Source organism: Onychostruthus taczanowskii, unplaced genomic scaffold (genome assembly GCF_017590055.1).
Source record: "Onychostruthus taczanowskii isolate IOZ18803 unplaced genomic scaffold, ASM1759005v1 scaffold238, whole genome shotgun sequence".
In the NCBI taxonomy this organism is placed as follows: Eukaryota; Metazoa; Chordata; class Aves; order Passeriformes; family Passeridae; genus Onychostruthus; species Onychostruthus taczanowskii.
This window is the reverse complement of record NW_024499662.1, coordinates 292,737-310,822: the sequence shown is the minus strand read 5'-3', so window position 1 is coordinate 310,822 and position 18,086 is coordinate 292,737. Positions and strand designations below refer to the sequence as shown.

The 18,086-nt window shown below is 54.5% G+C and overlaps 1 protein-coding gene across 1 annotated transcript in view; it reads right to left on the bottom strand.

The window, feature by feature from the left end:
• DTNB (dystrobrevin beta) overlaps positions 1-18,086 on the bottom strand; it is a 48,484-nt gene that overhangs the window by 5,297 nt on the left and 25,101 nt on the right. Inside the window, exons 6-9 of the mRNA XM_041405603.1 lie at positions 12,646-12,731; positions 8,529-8,683; positions 2,933-3,038; positions 138-304 (exon numbers count right to left, since the gene is read on the bottom strand). Coding sequence (XP_041261537.1) covers positions 138-304; positions 2,933-3,038; positions 8,529-8,683; positions 12,646-12,731 — 514 coding nt within the window. The remainder of the gene's footprint in view (positions 1-137; positions 305-2,932; positions 3,039-8,528; positions 8,684-12,645; positions 12,732-18,086) is intronic.

Below are 18,086 nucleotides of genomic sequence, written 5' to 3'. Positions count from 1 at the left end.
GAGCAGTGCCCTGCCCAGGAGAAGCCCTTCCCCAGGAGGAATGTCCCTGCCCAGGAGAAGCCCTTACCCAGGAGCAGTGCCCTGACCCAGGAGAAGCCCTTACCCAGGAGAAGCCATTATCCAGGAGAAGCCCTTACCCAGGAGGAGTGCTCCTTCATCTGGTGCTGGTTGCTGTGGGGGCCGCTGGCGTGGCCCCTCCAGAAGCAGTTCTGGCACAGCTGGTAGTTGTGGCACTGCTGGCACCGGTACCGGAAGCCCATCATGCTCTCACAGTGGCAGTACGAGCACTCCACGGGGTGGAAGACTGGCAGAAAAACAAAGAAAATGAATTTTTGGTAAAGCTGGAACACCCCATTTCACTGGAGCTTGCAGATCCCCCCCAGCTCCTTCAGCACTCGGGGTCTGGGCAGGGTTTTGAGGGCAGAGCAGGGAATTTTGGTTCCATTAACCCCCAGATGAAGCTGATGGTGACACAGCAGTTCCAGCTGACAGGTTCTCCCAGTTTTCCTTCTGTAGAGGTTTCCCTCCTGAGCACACTCAGAGCTCCCCAGGGAAGTCCTGAGCTCAGGGGGGGGTCTGTCTGTCCACTGTCCCAGTGTCCAGCCTGGCCTTGGCACTGCCAGGGATGCAGGGGCAGCCCCAGCTGCTCTGGGCACCCTGTGCCAGGGCCTGCCCACCCTGCCAGGGAACAATTCCTCATTCCCAAGATCAGATGTAAATCTGGAGTCTCATTGATACTGAAATCAAAGGCTGTTTCCTACTGTGCCACATTCCAATACACTAATTGCTAATTAACTTACAACAAAGCTGCAGCACACCAGGAGGATTTGGCTGGATTGTGCCTAAGGAGATCCCTGGGGCCCTGAGTCACCTCTTCAAAAAGGACAATTCCTGGTCCAAACCCCCTTTGCCCCTCCCTCCTGCACCTCCACAGCTCCCAGTGAGGAATCCCCAGTGAGTGTGAACATGCAGAGAACTCAGAGCAGTCTGATTTGCACAGCACCATCAGGGCTGGGCCAAAATAAACACCAGTAAATGTTTCTTCCCTGTCCTACCATGGACAATCCCGCTCCACTGAAGCTTTGGGAAGAAACCAAAGAGGAATGTGAGCATGAGGGGAAGGAGATGAGACCTCCCCATGGCAAATGCATCCTGAAATGAGGGACAAAACAGAACCAGGGCCTGCCCACCCTGCCAGGGAACAATTCCCAATTCCCAATCTCCCATCCAGCCCTGCCCTCTGGCAGTGGGAGCCATTCCCTGGCTCCTGTCCCTCCATCCTTGTCCCCAGTCCCTCTGCAGCTCTCCTGGAGCCCCTCCAGGCCCTGCCAGGGGCTCTGAGCTCTCCCTGGATCCTTCTCCTCTCCAGGTGAACATTCCCATTCTCCCAGCCTGGCTCCATGAGAAGTCCTCCCCCACCTTGTCAGAGCTGTCCCTTCCCCTCCCTGGCTCCGTGCAGGCACCAGAGATTGCTGCTGATAAAAGGGCACAGAGGCAGCACAGAACCCAAACCCTGATTTCCTGATGAGGAGGGAAGGAATAATAACCCAAACCCTGATTTCCTGCACAGGGAAGGAATAATAACCCAAACCCTGATTTCCTGATGAGGAGGGAAGGAATAATAACCCAAACCCTGATTTCCTGATGAGGGAAGGAATAATAACCCAAACCCTGATTTCCTGATGAGGGGAGGAATAATAACCCAAACCCTGATTTTCTGATGAGGGAAGGAATAATAACCCAAACCCTGATTTCCTGATGAGGGAAGGAATAATAACCTGATTTCCTGATGAAGGGAAGCAATGTCTTGCTTTGGGTTTTTTGGTTGTTTTGTTGGGTTTTCGTTTGTGGTTTTTATTTTCTGGTTTTTTTCTTCATTGGGTTTTGTTTGTTTAGGTTTTTGTGGGGTTGGTTTGTTTAGGATTTTGTTTGTGGGGTTTTTCTTGTGGTGTTATTTCTGTTTGTGTTCATTTTTCTGCAAGGGCCACAGTTTAGCTTTGGACAGGAAAGACCCCAGTGAAGGGGAGCAGCCCCAGCTGGTCTCCTCCTGCTCCTGGATCAAACCAGGATCCCCCTTTTGCCCTGGAGTTCACCAACATTTTACCCAGATCCACCTCCTCACCTCCTGGGCATGATTTCCCACAGGACTCGACCCTGGGAAATTGCCATCATCAAAATTAACTCAAAAATCCCTCCCAGCCCATGGAGTGCCAGCTGTGCCCAGTCCCCACCTTGTCCCCAGCCCAGGGCACTCAGTGCCACATCCAGGTGACACCTCCAGGGATGGGCACTCCAAACCTCCCTGGGCAGCCCCTGCCAAGGCCTGAGCACCCTTTCCATGGGGAAATTCCTCCTGGTGTCCACCCTGAGCCTGCCCTGGCCCAGCCTGAGGCCATTTCCCCTTGTCCTGTCCCTGTTCCCTGGCAGCAGAGCCCGACCCCCCCTGGCTGTCCCCTCCTGTCAGGGAGTTGTGCAGAGCCACAAGGTCCCCCCTGAGCCTCCTTTTCTCCAGGCTGAGCCCCTTCCCAGCTCCCTCAGCCTCTCCTGGGGCTCCATTCCCTTCCCAGCTCCCTCAGCCTCTCCTGGGGCTCCATTCCCTTCCCAGCTCCCTCAGCCTCTCCTGGGGCTCCATTCCCTTCCCAGCTCCCTCAGCCTCTCCTGGGGCTCCATTCCCTTCCCAGCTCCCTCAGCCTCTCCTGGGCCTCCATTCCCTTCCCAGCTCCCTCAGCCTCTGGAACACTCAGAAATGCCATTTTTCTTCCACTAACTAGAATCCCTGGGGTTTGCAGTGCTGCTGCTTTCACAGCCAGCCAGCCCCACGCTCCCAGCTCTGACCAGCTCTGGGATGCTCTGGGCCAGCACTGACGAAGGCACAAGGTGCTGGCCCAGAGCAAGGACAGAGCCCTCCCACCTGTGTGAATCTTGCACTCACCATTCTCGACGTGGGCCAGTCTGTGCATGAGGGGCAGCCACACAAGGCACTGGGGAGGAGGGTCAGCCATCAGCGTGTCCAGGAACATGTTCAGCATCACCTTCTTCTGCAGGGAGAACACAGGCAGCGCTGGAGGGCAGAGCCACACGCGCATTTCCCACCACCAGGGCTTCTCCAGCCTGGCAACTTCTCCCTTTGTGCCTGCCAGGAATACTCCTGGACTGCCACAGTCGTGGGATCAGGGAATGCCTGGGGTGGGAAGGGATCTTAAAAACCACCCAGGGGCAGCCCTGCCATGGTAGGGACACTGCCACTGCCCCTGCATCCCTGGCAGTGCCCAAGGCCAGGCTGGACACTGGGACACCCTGGGGCAGTGACAGTGTCCCTGCCATGGCAGGGGTGGCACTGGCTGGGATTTAAGCTCCCTCCCAACCCAAACCATTCTGGGATTCTGAAAACATTTTTGGTGAGAGGAGTTTACACTTTTTTTAAGTCCCAATGTCCAACCTGGCCTTGGGCACTGCCAGGGATGCAGGGGCAGCCCCAGCTGTGCCAGGGCCTGCCCACCCTGCCAGGGAACAATTCCCAATTCCCAAGATCAGATGTAAATCTGGAGCCACATTGATTCTGAAATCAAAGGCTGTTTCCTACTGTGCCATATTCCAAATATGCTAATTGCTAATTAACTTATGTTTAGTCACTATAAATTTTACATCAAATGCTGCAGAAATGTTTCTGCTGGAGCATCATCATGCCCAGAGTCTAAACATTTAATTGAAGGCCTAAGATCAATCAAGTTCATGTTTACAGTTGATTTAAGGATTAGTTATATTATTTACATTACCCCAAAAGAGAAACAAATCATTGGAACAATTAAAATACAACTGCAATGGGTTTAAAAATAAACTGGTGCACAGAAGGTGTTTCTTTTGAACAGACCCTGGAAGTGACTTGTTAAACTAATTGCCTTAACACAGTGAAAAAACTCTGAAAAATCAAGGGGAAATAGTAAAAATGGCATGGTTTGTGTTTTGGGATAGAAATGAGCCATCCCTAGTGTTCTGATGGGGAACAGGGGAGGCCCCTCGAGGAGGGGAATCAGCTGAAATGACAGAAAATCCTTCAGTTGCTAATTTTGGACTGTTTCAAAGTGCTTGGGCTGTACAGGGGACCCCAGTGACCCCCAGCCCCGATGCCCCGGGAATCCCAAATCCTGAATTCCAAACCCCAAATCCCAGACCCTAGATCCTAGATCCCCAATTCCCGATCCCTGATTGCAAATCCTGAATCCTAAACCCCAAATCCCTGATCTCTAATCCCAGATCCATAATCCCTGATCCCAGATTGCTGATTCCAATCCCCAATCCCAGATCCCCAATACCTGATCCCAGACCCCCGATCCCTGATTGCAAATCCTGAATCCTATACCCCAAATCCAGAATCCCCAGACCCCAAATCCCAAATCCTAAATCCCCAGTCCCAGACCCCAATCCCTGATCCCAGACCCCAAATCCCGGATCCCCAAACCTCCGATCCCCAAATCCCACACCCCAAATCCCACACTCCCAATCCCAGACCCCCAGTCCTGAATCCCTGATCCCCAGTCCTAGACCCCAAATTGCAGACCCCCAACCCCAAATCCCCAATCCCCGACCCCCAATCCCAGATCCCCAATCTCCAAATCCCAGATCCTGAAATCTCAGACCCCCAATCCAGATCCCCAAATCCCCGATCCCCAATCTCCAAATCCCAGACTCCCAATCCCAGGCCCCAGTCCCAATCCCTGATCCCCAATCCCAGACCCCAAATCCCCAATCCCAGACCCCAAATCCCCAATCCCAAATCCCAATCCCCAAATCCCAGACCCCAAATCCCAGACCCCAAATCCCCAACCCCAAATCCCAATCCCAGACCCCAAATCCCAATCCCCAATCCCAGACCCCAATCCCCAATCCCTGATCCCCATCCCAGACCCCAAATCCCCAATCCCCAATCCCAAATCCCAATCCCAGACCTCAAATCCCCAATCCCAAATCCCCAATCCCAAATCCCAATCCCAGACCTCAAATCCCCAATCCCAAATCCCCAATCCCAAATCCCAATCCCCAATCCCCAAATCCCAGACCCCAAATCCCAATCCCCAATCCCCAAATCCCAGACCCCCAACCCCAGACCCCAAATCCCTGAATCCCAATCCCCAATTCCCAAATCCCAATCCCCAAATCCCGACCCCAAATCCCCAAATTCCCAATCCCCAAATCCCAATCCCCAACCCCAGACCCCAAATCCCTGAATCCCAATCCCCAATTCCCAAATCCCAATCCCCAAATCCCGACCCCAAATCCCCAAATTCCCAATCCCCAAATCCCAATCCCCAACCCCAGACCCCAAATCCCTGAATCCCAATCCCCAATTCCCAAATCCCAATCCCCAAATCCCGACCCCAAATCCCCAAATTCCCAATCCCCAAATCCCAATCCCCAACCCCAGACCCCAAATCCCTGAATCCCAATCCCCAATTCCCAAATCCCAATCCCCAAATCCCGACCCCAAATCCCCAAATTCCCAATCCCCAAATCCCAATCCCCAACCCCAGACCCCAAATCCCTGAATCCCAATCCCCAATTCCCAAATCCCAATCCCCAAATCCCGACCCCAAATCCCCAAATTCCCAATCCCCAAATCCCAATCCCCAACCCCAGACCCCAAATCCCTGAATCCCAATCCCCAATTCCCAAATCCCAATCCCCAAATCCCGACCCCAAATCCCCAAATTCCCAATCCCCAAATCCCAATCCCCAACCCCAGACCCCAAATCCCTGAATCCCAATCCCCAATTCCCAAATCCCAATCCCCAAATCCCGACCCCAAATCCCCAAATTCCCAATCCCCAAATCCCAATCCCCAACCCCAGACCCCAAATCCCTGAATCCCAATCCCCAATTCCCAAATCCCAATCCCCAAATCCCGACCCCAAATCCCCAAATTCCCAATCCCCAAATCCCAATCCCCAACCCCAGACCCCAAATCCCTGAATCCCAATCCCCAATTCCCAAATCCCAATCCCCAAATCCCGACCCCAAATCCCCAAATTCCCAATCCCCAAATCCCAATCCCCAACCCCAGACCCCAAATCCCTGAATCCCAATCCCCAATTCCCAAATCCCAATCCCCAAATCCCGACCCCAAATCCCCAAATTCCCAATCCCCAAATCCCAATCCCCAACCCCAGACCCCAAATCCCTGAATCCCAATCCCCAATTCCCAAATCCCAATCCCCAAATCCCGACCCCAAATCCCCAAATTCCCAATCCCCAAATCCCAATCCCCAACCCCAGACCCCAAATCCCTGAATCCCAATCCCCAATTCCCAAATCCCAATCCCCAAATCCCGACCCCAAATCCCCAAATTCCCAATCCCCAAATCCCAATCCCCAACCCCAGACCCCAAATCCCTGAATCCCAATCCCCAATTCCCAAATCCCAATCCCCAAATCCCGACCCCAAATCCCCAAATTCCCAATCCCCAAATCCCAATCCCCAACCCCAGACCCCAAATCCCTGAATCCCAATCCCCAATTCCCAAATCCCAATCCCCAAATCCCGACCCCAAATCCCCAAATTCCCAATCCCCAAATCCCAATCCCCAACCCCAGACCCCAAATCCCTGAATCCCAATCCCCAATTCCCAAATCCCAATCCCCAAATCCCGACCCCAAATCCCCAAATTCCCAATCCCCAAATCCCAATCCCCAACCCCAGACCCCAAATCCCTGAATCCCAATCCCCAATTCCCAAATCCCAATCCCCAAATCCCGACCCCAAATCCCCAAATTCCCAATCCCCAAATCCCAATCCCCAACCCCAGACCCCAAATCCCTGAATCCCAATCCCCAATTCCCAAATCCCAATCCCCAAATCCCGACCCCAAATCCCCAAATTCCCAATCCCCAAATCCCAATCCCCAACCCCAGACCCCAAATCCCTGAATCCCAATCCCCAATTCCCAAATCCCAATCCCCAAATCCCGACCCCAAATCCCCAAATTCCCAATCCCCAAATCCCAATCCCCAACCCCAGACCCCAAATCCCTGAATCCCAATCCCCAATTCCCAAATCCCAATCCCCAAATCCCGACCCCAAATCCCCAAATTCCCAATCCCCAAATCCCAATCCCCAACCCCAGACCCCAAATCCCTGATCTCAAATCCCCAATTCCCAAATCCCAACCCCCAAATCCCGACTCCCAATCCCCAAATCCCAGACCCCAAATCCCAATCCCCAATCCCAGACCCCAAATCCCCGACCCCAAATCCCTGACCCCAGACTCCAAATCCCCAATCCCCAACTCCCCAATCCCCAATCCCAGACCCCAAGTCCCTGACCCCAAAGCCCAATCCCCAATCCCCGATCCCAAATCCCAGACCTCTAATTCCCGATCCCAAATCCCAGACTCCAAATCCCCAGTCCCAAATCCCAGACCCCAAATCCCAATCCCCAAATCCCCAATCCCAGACCCCAAGTCCCTGACCCCAAAGCCCAATCCCCAATCCCCGATCCCAAATCCCAGACCTCTAATTCCCGATCCCAAATCCCAGACTCCAAATCCCCAGTCCCAAATCCCAGACCCCAAATCCCAATCCCCAAATCCCCAATCCCAGACCCCAAGTCCCTGACCCCAAAGCCCAATCCCCAATCCCCGATCCCAAATCCCAGACCTCTAATTCCCGATCCCAAATCCCAGACTCCAAATCCCCAGTCCCAAATCCCAGACCCCAAATCCCAATCCCCAAATCCCCAATCCCAGACCCCAAGTCCCTGACCCCAAAGCCCAATCCCCAATCCCCGATCCCAAATCCCAGACCTCTAATTCCCGATCCCAAATCCCAGACTCCAAATCCCCAGTCCCAAATCCCAGACCCCAAATCCCAATCCCCAAATCCCCAATCCCAGACCCCAAGTCCCTGACCCCAAAGCCCAATCCCCAATCCCCGATCCCAAATCCCAGACCTCTAATTCCCGATCCCAAATCCCAGACTCCAAATCCCCAGTCCCAAATCCCAGACCCCAAATCCCAATCCCCAAATCCCCAATCCCAGACCCCAAGTCCCTGACCCCAAAGCCCAATCCCCAATCCCCGATCCCAAATCCCAGACCTCTAATTCCCGATCCCAAATCCCAGACTCCAAATCCCCAGTCCCAAATCCCAGACCCCAAATCCCAATCCCCAAATCCCCAATCCCAGACCCCAAGTCCCTGACCCCAAAGCCCAATCCCCAATCCCCGATCCCAAATCCCAGACCTCTAATTCCCGATCCCAAATCCCAGACTCCAAATCCCCAGTCCCAAATCCCAGACCCCAAATCCCAATCCCCAAATCCCCAATCCCAGACCCCAAGTCCCTGACCCCAAAGCCCAATCCCCAATCCCCGATCCCAAATCCCAGACCTCTAATTCCCGATCCCAAATCCCAGACTCCAAATCCCCAGTCCCAAATCCCAGACCCCAAATCCCAATCTCCAATCCCCGACCCCAGATCCCCGACCCCAAATCCCGACCCCAAATCCCCAAATCCCAGTCCCAGTCCCGCCCCTACCTGCTGGGGGAAGCAGGTGCGCACCGAGTGCTCGGTGTAGCCGAAGGAGGGCCCCTCGAACACGGCCGTGGGCAGCTTCAGCACCTCCCGCAGGAACTGCTCAAACTTGGGGAAAACCAGCAGCCCGTTGGAATCTGAGATCTGAGAGAAAATATCTGTAAGAAAATACAATAAACCCCCCCGTAAATATGGGATCACTGCGGGCACAGCCCCCTGCACCCCGAGGGGTGTCCCCGACGGCGCTGCTGCCAGGACGGGATTGATCCAGCTCAGGGCTCCCAATCCCCTTCCCTCCAGCCCGGGATTTATCCAGCTCGGGGCTCCCAATCCCTTTCCCTCCAGCCCGGGATCGATCCAGCTCGGGGCTCCCAATCCCTTTTCCTCCAGCCCGGGATTGATCCAGCTCAGGGCTCCCAATCCCCTTCCCTCCAGCCCGGGATTTATCCAGCTCGGGGCTCCCAATCCCTTTTCCTCCAGCCCGGGATTGATCCAGCTCAGGGCTCCCAATCCCTTTTCCTCCAGCCCAGGATTGATCCAGCTCAGGGCTCCCAATCCCTTTTCCTCCAGCCTGGGATTGATCCAGCTCAGGGCTCCCAATCCCTTTCCCTCCATCCCAGCCCAGCCTGGGATTTATCCAGCTCAATGTGGTGGGATTCTATGGGGTGGGATTCTATGGGGTGGGATTCAATGGGGTGGGATTCAATGGGGTGGGATTTAATGAGGTGGGATTTAATGGGGTGGGATTCAATGGGGTGGGATTCAATGGGGTGGGATTCAATGGGGTGGGATTCAATGTGGTGGGATTCTATGGGGTGGGATTCAATGGGGTGGGATTTAAGGTCCCTTCCAGCCCAAACCATTCTGGGATTCTGAGACCATTTGTGATGAGAGGAGTTCACCCTTTTTAAGCAGCTCTGTGGGGACAGATGTGCTCCTGAGAGCAAAAAGGGGCTGAGCAGATGTGCCCTAATGTTTGTAAGGATGGAGGGAGAAGAGGGAGGTGCTGCAGGTGCCCCACTCCCTGAGCCCTGGGGTCCCTGGCCCCCTCCCCAGAGCTCCAGCCCCAGGGGCAGGGTGCAGAGAGCACGAGAGCAGGACAAAATCCCAGCAAACAGAACTGTCCTGGGATCCAGAATCTCCTTGGAGAGATCTCACACAGCCAGCTGAGGCACACCCAGAGTCAGGCATGCTCCACAGGGGGGTTTCACCCATGGGAACACAACCTAGAATTCCCCAGGGTGTGACAGATCCCAGATCTCCTCCGTGGCACCGAACCCTCCCTGCTGTTATTTCAGGCACCAGCGGTAATTAAACATCAAAAAGCTCATGCTGGCAGAAAACAACCTTCATTCCAGTGATCAAAACCAGCTTCAGAAAAAAAGGCACTTTCAGAGAGGCACATTTCCAGTAAACTGGAGGAATTATCCCAATTTCCTGAAAGAATGAGCTCAGGAAGAAGCCTGCAATGCCTTAGTTAAGAGGGATGAAGATACCTGGAATCTGTATCACTGACTGAACAGAGCAGCTTGAACTGAAAGTCTCTTGAATAATGTTATAAAAGAAAACATATTAGGAGAAAAAAATTTAAAAATATTTAAAATGCTGCATTTGTGTATTTTAGGAAAAAAAGCCAGCCAGAAAAATTAGACTTAACCTAGAAACTGAATGTGGAAGAAAAGTCAGGATGAAAATGCACACAAAACGAAAACAATGGGAACAACTGAAATTAGAGAGCCAAAATTCCAGAATCCATTCTGGAGCAGAATCCTCTGCACAGGAGCTGCAGGTCTGCAATGAACCTGGCAGGGTGGGAAGGATAGGACACAGCAGGGCCACGACACAATTGCATTTAAAATGGGCTGAAACCTCCTGGGTGTGCTCAGGACATTCACCTGAGCTGAGCAGGCAGCAGCAGTGAAGGGATCCTCAAGAGAAAGAAATCCAAGCTATGGAAATCTGAAAATGAGAGACAACAGCCCAGGCTGTGCCAAGGGGAAATTCAAAACCTCCCTTGCAGGTTAAAAAGTGGATTTATTGTCAAGGTGGGAAACTTCCACACGGGGAACTGGCGGTGAAATTGGAAATGATAAAAAGCAGGATATAATAAAGAAAAATGAATAAATAAAAAAGCATCATAACCTTTCAAAGGGCAGCTGGTGAGAGGATGAGAGGGAGCAGCCTTAGGCTGGACATCAGGAGGAATTTTGCCTTGGAAAAGGTGCTCAGACCCTGGAGGTGCCCCAGGAAGGGCTGGAGGTGGCACTCAGGGCTCTGGGGACAAGGTGGGCACTGGGCACAGCTGGGACTGCATGGGCTGGGAGGGATTTCCATCCTCAGGGATCCTGGAATCCCTGCCTTGCACAGCCCCACAAGGAGAGCACGTCCCAGAAAATTCCAGAGCCAGGGAAGGGCCCCTCTGAAGCTCCCCCAGCCCCTCAGTGCCACTCCCAGGACACTGTCCTGTCCCCATCACTCACAGGGACCATGGCATGAGAACACACTAAAAACAACTGGCAGGATCTGCAGGAACCTGCTCAGGGAAGGGAGGCCGGGCTGGGATCTTCTGGACAAGGAGGTTTTGGGGGTGAAGTGGGTCAGTAATCAGGGAGAGATGTGGGAAATGGATTTGTAAAGAACAAAACAAGGCCAGATATTTTGTAGAATTAGAACTGTGAAAGATGCATTGCAGCAAGACAATGTGGAGAAAAAACAGAGGTGATTTGTGTTAGAAGTAACAGCAGCACTGTGTGGCAAAAGTTAATAAGCTAAAAAACATTTCTAAGGTATTGTAACCAAGAAATGGATTGGCTTCTGATGGAATGGCATTGAGTTGAACTCACTATTCACCAAGACTGATAATAGAATAAAATCTTTTAAAACACCTCTCAGGTGTCCTGTCTCTGTAAAAGCTGGGAAAACCAACAGGAAGGAGAAGGGGAAAGCCAAGCAGCAGAATCATAATGCTCAGAAGAAATCCAGACCAAAAGTTAAACATGCCAAACTTCTGCAAGGCTCAAGTGGTGTTTAAAGAAAAAAGTTCATAAAGCAAACAAAACTCCAAAGAACCTACAGGCCATGATATCCAACAGCAAGACTGCTTTTGCCATGTGGAAATTTCTAATTATAACCACACACAAAACAATTCCTTCCAAATCCAGTCAGAATCTTTCCCACCTCGTCCCTAGAGACTAGATTTACCCAATCCTGTTTTTAAGACTTTTTAAGCATTTTTAAGCAGGCTGCTCCTCCCCAGAGCAGATGGCTGGGCAGGAACATTCCCTGTGAGAGCCCTGGTGGATGTGCCTGCTCTGGAAGTGGCTCCAGGAGCAGCCAGGGGCTGAGGGGGCTTCACACCCACCACAGGGGAAGGAAGGAGCAGCTGTTTGCAGCTCCCCATCCTGCTCAGGGTTTTCCAGAACTTTTCCAGCAGCAGATTTGCGTCCAGCTGGAGGAATGCTGCTCTGTGTGCTCGTCCAGCAGGATGTGGGGTTTGGGGTGTGGGTCAGTTCCATCACCCCAGAGCTGCTCAGAGCCCAGGGGGCAGCAGGGCTCAGGGCAAGGGACAGGGCTGGCAGCAGCCTGGACACTGGGAAGTGTCCCAGGTCCCTTCCAACCCAAACCATCCTGGGATTCTACCCCAGCAGCTGGGATTACAGAGTGAGAAGGTGCAGAGAGCCTCAGGGGGAGCAGGAGAGTCACAGGAGCCTCCAACAGCCTCAAAGCAGGGAAATGGTGACAATTGGGACATTCCCATGGGAAAAGCAGCCCTCAGGTTCTCCATTTAAAGTGCCCAAGAGCTTAAATTGAAGGAATGGGCTTGGGAAGGCTCCTCAGTCCTGGGATAACCAGGAGCATGGAACAAACATCCCTGGAGGCGTCCCAGAAGGTCTGGATGTGGCACCCAGTGCTCTGGGGACAAGGTGGGGACTGGGCACAGCCTGGACTCGGTGGGCTGGGAGGGATTGTCCCACCTGAATGACTCTGGAATTCTGCACAGCACAGCTCCAGCTCAGCAGGAAGACCACAAAATCAGCAAAATAAAACCCTTCAGAACTGAAAACAAGAAACAGAGGAAAGGAAAGAGTCCCTAAAGGCTGGGACTCCTCGGGGTACTCACATCTGAGCTTGTCCAGGATCTTCCCCCCACACATGGTGGCCAGCATGGCTTTCACTGAGAACACTGTCAGCTTCCCATGGCCCTCACTGCAGGGAAAGGCACCTGTGAGAGCTGCACAGGCACGGAGCAGCAACACCCAGAGCCCCAGAAACCATGGGAACAACAACCCCCAGAGTCCCAGAAACCATGGGAATAACACCCAGAGCCCCAGAAACCATGGGAACAACCCCCCAGAGCCCCAGAAACCATGGGAATAACAACAGCCACCCCAGAAACCATGGGAATAACAACAGCCACTCCAGAAACCATGGGAATAACAACACCCAGAGCCCCAGAAACCATGGGAATAACAACACCCAGAGCCCCAGAAACCATGGAACAACAACACCCAGAGCCACAGAAACCATGGGAACAACAACACCCAGAGCCCCAGAAACCATGGGAGCAACACCACCCAGAGCCCAGAAACCATGGGAACAACCCCCCAGAGCCCCAGAAACCATGGGAGCAACACCACCCAGAGCCCAGAAACCATGGGAACAACCCCCCAGAGCCCCAGAAACCATGGGAGCAACACCACCCAGAGCCCAGAAACCATGGGAACAACCCCCCAGAGCCCCAGAAACCATGGGAGCAACACCACCCAGAGCCCAGAAACCATGGGAACAACCCCCCAGAGCCCCAGAAACCATGGGAGCAACACCACCCAGAGCCCAGAAACCATGGGAACAACCCCCCAGAGCCCCAGAAACCATGGGAGCAACACCACCCAGAGCCCAGAAACCATGGGAACAACCCCCCAGAGCCCCAGAAACCATGGGAGCAACACCACCCAGAGCCCAGAAACCATGGGAACAACCCCCCAGAGCCCCAGAAACCATGGGAGCAACACCACCCAGAGCCCAGAAACCATGGGAACAACCCCCCAGAGCCCCAGAAACCATGGGAGCAACACCACCCAGAGCCCAGAAACCATGGGAACAACCCCCCAGAGCCCCAGAAACCATGGGAGCAACACCACCCAGAGCCCAGAAACCATGGGAACAACCCCCCAGAGCCCCAGAAACCATGGGAGCAACACCACCCAGAGCCCAGAAACCATGGGAACAACCCCCCAGAGCCCCAGAAACCATGGGAGCAACACCACCCAGAGCCCAGAAACCATGGGAACAACCCCCCAGAGCCCCAGAAACCATGGGAGCAACACCACCCAGAGCCCAGAAACCATGGGAACAACCCCCCAGAGCCCCAGAAACCATGGGAGCAACACCACCCAGAGCCCAGAAACCATGGGAACAACCCCCCAGAGCCCCAGAAACCATGGGAGCAACACCACCCAGAGCCCAGAAACCATGGGAACAACCCCCCAGAGCCCCAGAAACCATGGGAGCAACACCACCCAGAGCCCAGAAACCATGGGAACAACCCCCCAGAGCCCCAGAAACCATGGGAGCAACACCACCCAGAGCCCAGAAACCATGGGAACAACCCCCCAGAGCCCCAGAAACCATGGGAGCAACACCACCCAGAGCCCAGAAACCATGGGAACAACCCCCCAGAGCCCCAGAAACCATGGGAGCAACACCACCCAGAGCCCAGAAACCATGGGAACAACCCCCCAGAGCCCCAGAAACCATGGGAGCAACACCACCCAGAGCCCAGAAACCATGGGAACAACCCCCCAGAGCCCCAGAAACCATGGGAGCAACACCACCCAGAGCCCAGAAACCATGGGAACAACCCCCCAGAGCCCCAGAAACCATGGGAGCAACACCACCCAGAGCCCAGAAACCATGGGAACAACCCCCCAGAGCCCCAGAAACCATGGGAGCAACACCACCCAGAGCCCAGAAACCATGGGAACAACCCCCCAGAGCCCCAGAAACCATGGGAGCAACACCACCCAGAGCCCAGAAACCATGGGAACAACCCCCCAGAGCCCCAGAAACCATGGGAATAACAACAGCCACCCCACAGACCATGGGAACAACAACAACAACCACCCCAGAGACCCAGAACCCCAGAAATCATGGGAATAACAACCACCCAGAGCCCCAGAAATCATGGAAACAACAGCAGCCACCCTCTCCAGTAACTCCCAGCATTTCAAGGAGCTGGAACTAAACGTGCTGGCCAGGGAATTTGGACTGGCATGTTAAATGCAGAGATGGGGAAAGCCCAGGATGAGTGTGGGGAGAGCTGGAAAAGCAGGAATCCCCTGAAGGGAGCTCTGAGAGAGCTGAGAGGGGCTTTGGACAAGGGTCTGGAGGAGCAGGACCCACAATGGTTTGGGTGGGAAGGGACCTCAAAGCTCAGCCAGTGCCACCTCCAGCCATGGCAGGGACACTGCCACTGTCCCGGGACAGAATCCCCCTCGCCTGCTGCCCACACTGGGGGATCAGCCCAGGGCAAAGCTCTCCTGGAAATTCCCTCCTCCCTAAGTCACAGCCTCAGCCCCCTCCCTTCCACTCTTTAACAGCCATGCATTTTACATCAAAGTTCAGCTTGGGATTAGTTCCCAGAAAAAGCAGTGCCCAAAGCCATCAGTGCCCCCTCCCAGGACACAGCCTGTGCTTGGAAAGATCTCTCCTGGTGCCCCCAGACACTTGGCCTGCCCCCTGACACTGTTTATAATCACCCAAACCCCAAACTCTTTCCTGGAGCAGCTTCTGAGGAGCTTGCCCAAGCCCCTGTGCCATTCCACCTGAATTCCATCAGGAGGAAAAAGGGCAAAACCTTCTGTATGATTTTGAATCTCCTTTAAGAGGAGATTTAAACCCAGGAATGGTCACAGCCCTGGAAGCAGAACTGGGGACTGGTTGCACACAATCACAGAATCATGAGGTTGCAAGAGACCTCTAAAACCATCGAGTCCAACCTGTGCCCCAATACCTGAACTCAGAATCTGGACTGTAGCACCAAGTGCCATGTCCAGCCTTTTTTAAACACACCCAGAGATGCTGATTCCACCACCTCCCTGGGAAGAGCATTCCAGTGCTTCATTATTCTTTCAGTGGATTTTTTTTTTCCTAATATCCAACCTACACCTTCCCTGACATAGCTGAGAGTGTGTCCTCTGCTTCTGTCAGTGGAAGAGACCGACCCCAGCTGTGTGCAACCTCCCTTCAGGGAGCTGTAGAGTGCAATGGGGTCACCTCTGAGCCTCCTCTTCTCCAGGCTAAACAACCCCAGCTCCTTCAGGGAGCTGTAGAGAGCAATGGGGTCACCTCTGAGCCTCCTCTTCTCCAGGCTAAACAACCCCAGCTCCTTCAGGGAGCTGTAGAGAGCAATGGGGTCACCTCTGAGCCTCCTCTTCTCCAGGCTAAACAACCCCAGCTCCTTCAGGGAGCTGTAGAGAGCAATGGGGTCACCTCTGAGCCTCCTCTTCTCCAGGCTAAACAACCCCAGCTCCTTCAGGGAGCTGTAGAGAGCAATGGGGTCACCTCTGAGCCTCCTCTTCTCCAGGCTAAACAACCCCAGCTCCTTCAGGGAGCTGTAGAGAGCAATGGGGTCACCTCTGAGCCTCCTCTTCTCCAGGCTAAACAACCCCAGCTCCTTCAGGGAGCTGTAGAGAGCAATGGGGTCACCTCTGAGCCTCCTCTTCTCCAGGCTAAACAACCCCAGCTCCTTCAGGGAGCTGTAGAGAGCAATGGGGTCACCTCTGAGCCTCCTCTTCTCCAGGCTAAACAACCCCAGCTCCTTCAGGGAGCTGTAGAGAGCAATGGGGTCACCTCTGAGCCTCCTCTTCTCCAGGCTAAACAACCCCAGCTCCTTCAGGGAGCTGTAGAGAGCAATGGGGTCACCTCTGAGCCTCCTCTTCTCCAGGCTAAACAACCCCAGCTCCTTCAGGGAGCTGTAGAGAGCAATGGGGTCACCTCTGAGCCTCCTCTTCTCCAGGCTAAACAACCCCAGCTCCTTCAGGGAGCTGTAGAGAGCAATGGGGTCACCTCTGAGCCTCCTCTTCTCCAGGCTAAACAACCCCAGCTCCTTCAGGGAGCTGTAGAGAGCAATGGGGTCACCTCTGAGCCTCCTCTTCTCCAGGCTAAACAACCCCAGCTCCTTCAGGGAGCTGTAGAGAGCAATGGGGTCACCTCTGAGCCTCCTCTTCTCCAGGCTAAACAACCCCAGCTCCTTCAGGGAGCTGTAGAGAGCAATGGGGTCACCTCTGAGCCTCCTCTTCTCCAGGCTAAACAACCCCAGCTCCTTCAGGGAGCTGTAGAGAGCAATGGGGTCACCTCTGAGCCTCCTCTTCTCCAGGCTAAACAACCCCAGCTCCTTCAGGGAGCTGTAGAGAGCAATGGGGTCACCTCTGAGCCTCCTCTTCTCCAGGCTAAACAACCCCAGCTCCTTCAGGGAGCTGTAGAGAGCAATGGGGTCACCTCTGAGCCTCCTCTTCTCCAGGCTAAACAACCCAAATTCCCTCAAACGTTCCTCACAGGGCTTGTGTTCCAAGCCCCTCACCAGCCTTGTTGCACTCCTCTGGATGTGTCCAAGCCTCTCAACATCCTTCCTAAACTGAGGGGCCAGAACTGGACGCAGTTTTAAGTCAGGCCAGGCCTGTGAGGCTCCTTCCTCACCCTCCCCATGCTCCCAGCCTGGCTCTGCAGCAGGTCCCACAGCAGGGATGTCCACTGGATCTGCCACTGATGCCAACCCCAGCTCCTCACCCAGCCCAGGCAACTGCCCCTGCCCTGTTGGCCCTGCCAGGGCCCACTGCAGCACCCCAGCTGTGCCACAGCTGCATTCCAGCTGTGCCAGAACCCAAATTCCTCCTCAGGGCACCCAGCCAGGCAGAATCCCCAGGAAGGGCACCCTAGGCAGCTGGGGCTGCCCCTGGATCCCTGGCAGTGCCCAAGGCCAGGCTGGACACTGGGGTTGGGAGCACCTGGGACAGTGGCAGTGTCCCTGCCATGGCAGGGTGGCACTGGATGACTGGTACAGTCCCTTCCCACCCAAACCACTGCAGGACTCTGGGACTGTACCTGCCAAGGGGAATGTTAAAGGTTCTGATGGTGCCACCAGCACCCTCTGTGAGGACTCTGTGACTCTGAGCATTCCAGCAGGGATGGGCATTTTTATACAATCCCTGCCTGCCGTGCTGCTGAGCTCCTGGAGAGGGAGCCTCAGCCCTGCCCTGCTCTGCCTGAGCCCTGCCCTGCTTCATCCCTGCCCTGCTTCATCCCTGCTCTGCCTGAGCCCTGCTCTGCCTGAGCCCTGCCTCACCCCTGCCCTGCCTCAGCCCTGCCCTGCTCTGCCTGAGCCCTGTCCTGCTCTGCCTGAGCCCTGCTCTGCTTCATCCCTGCCCTGCTTCATCCCTGCTCTGCCTGAGCCCTGCCCTGCTTCATCGCTGCTCTGCCTCAGCCCTGCCCTGCCCTGCCTCAGCCCTGCCCTGCTCTGCCTGAGCCCTGTCCTGCTCTGCCTGAGCCCTGCCCTGCTTCATC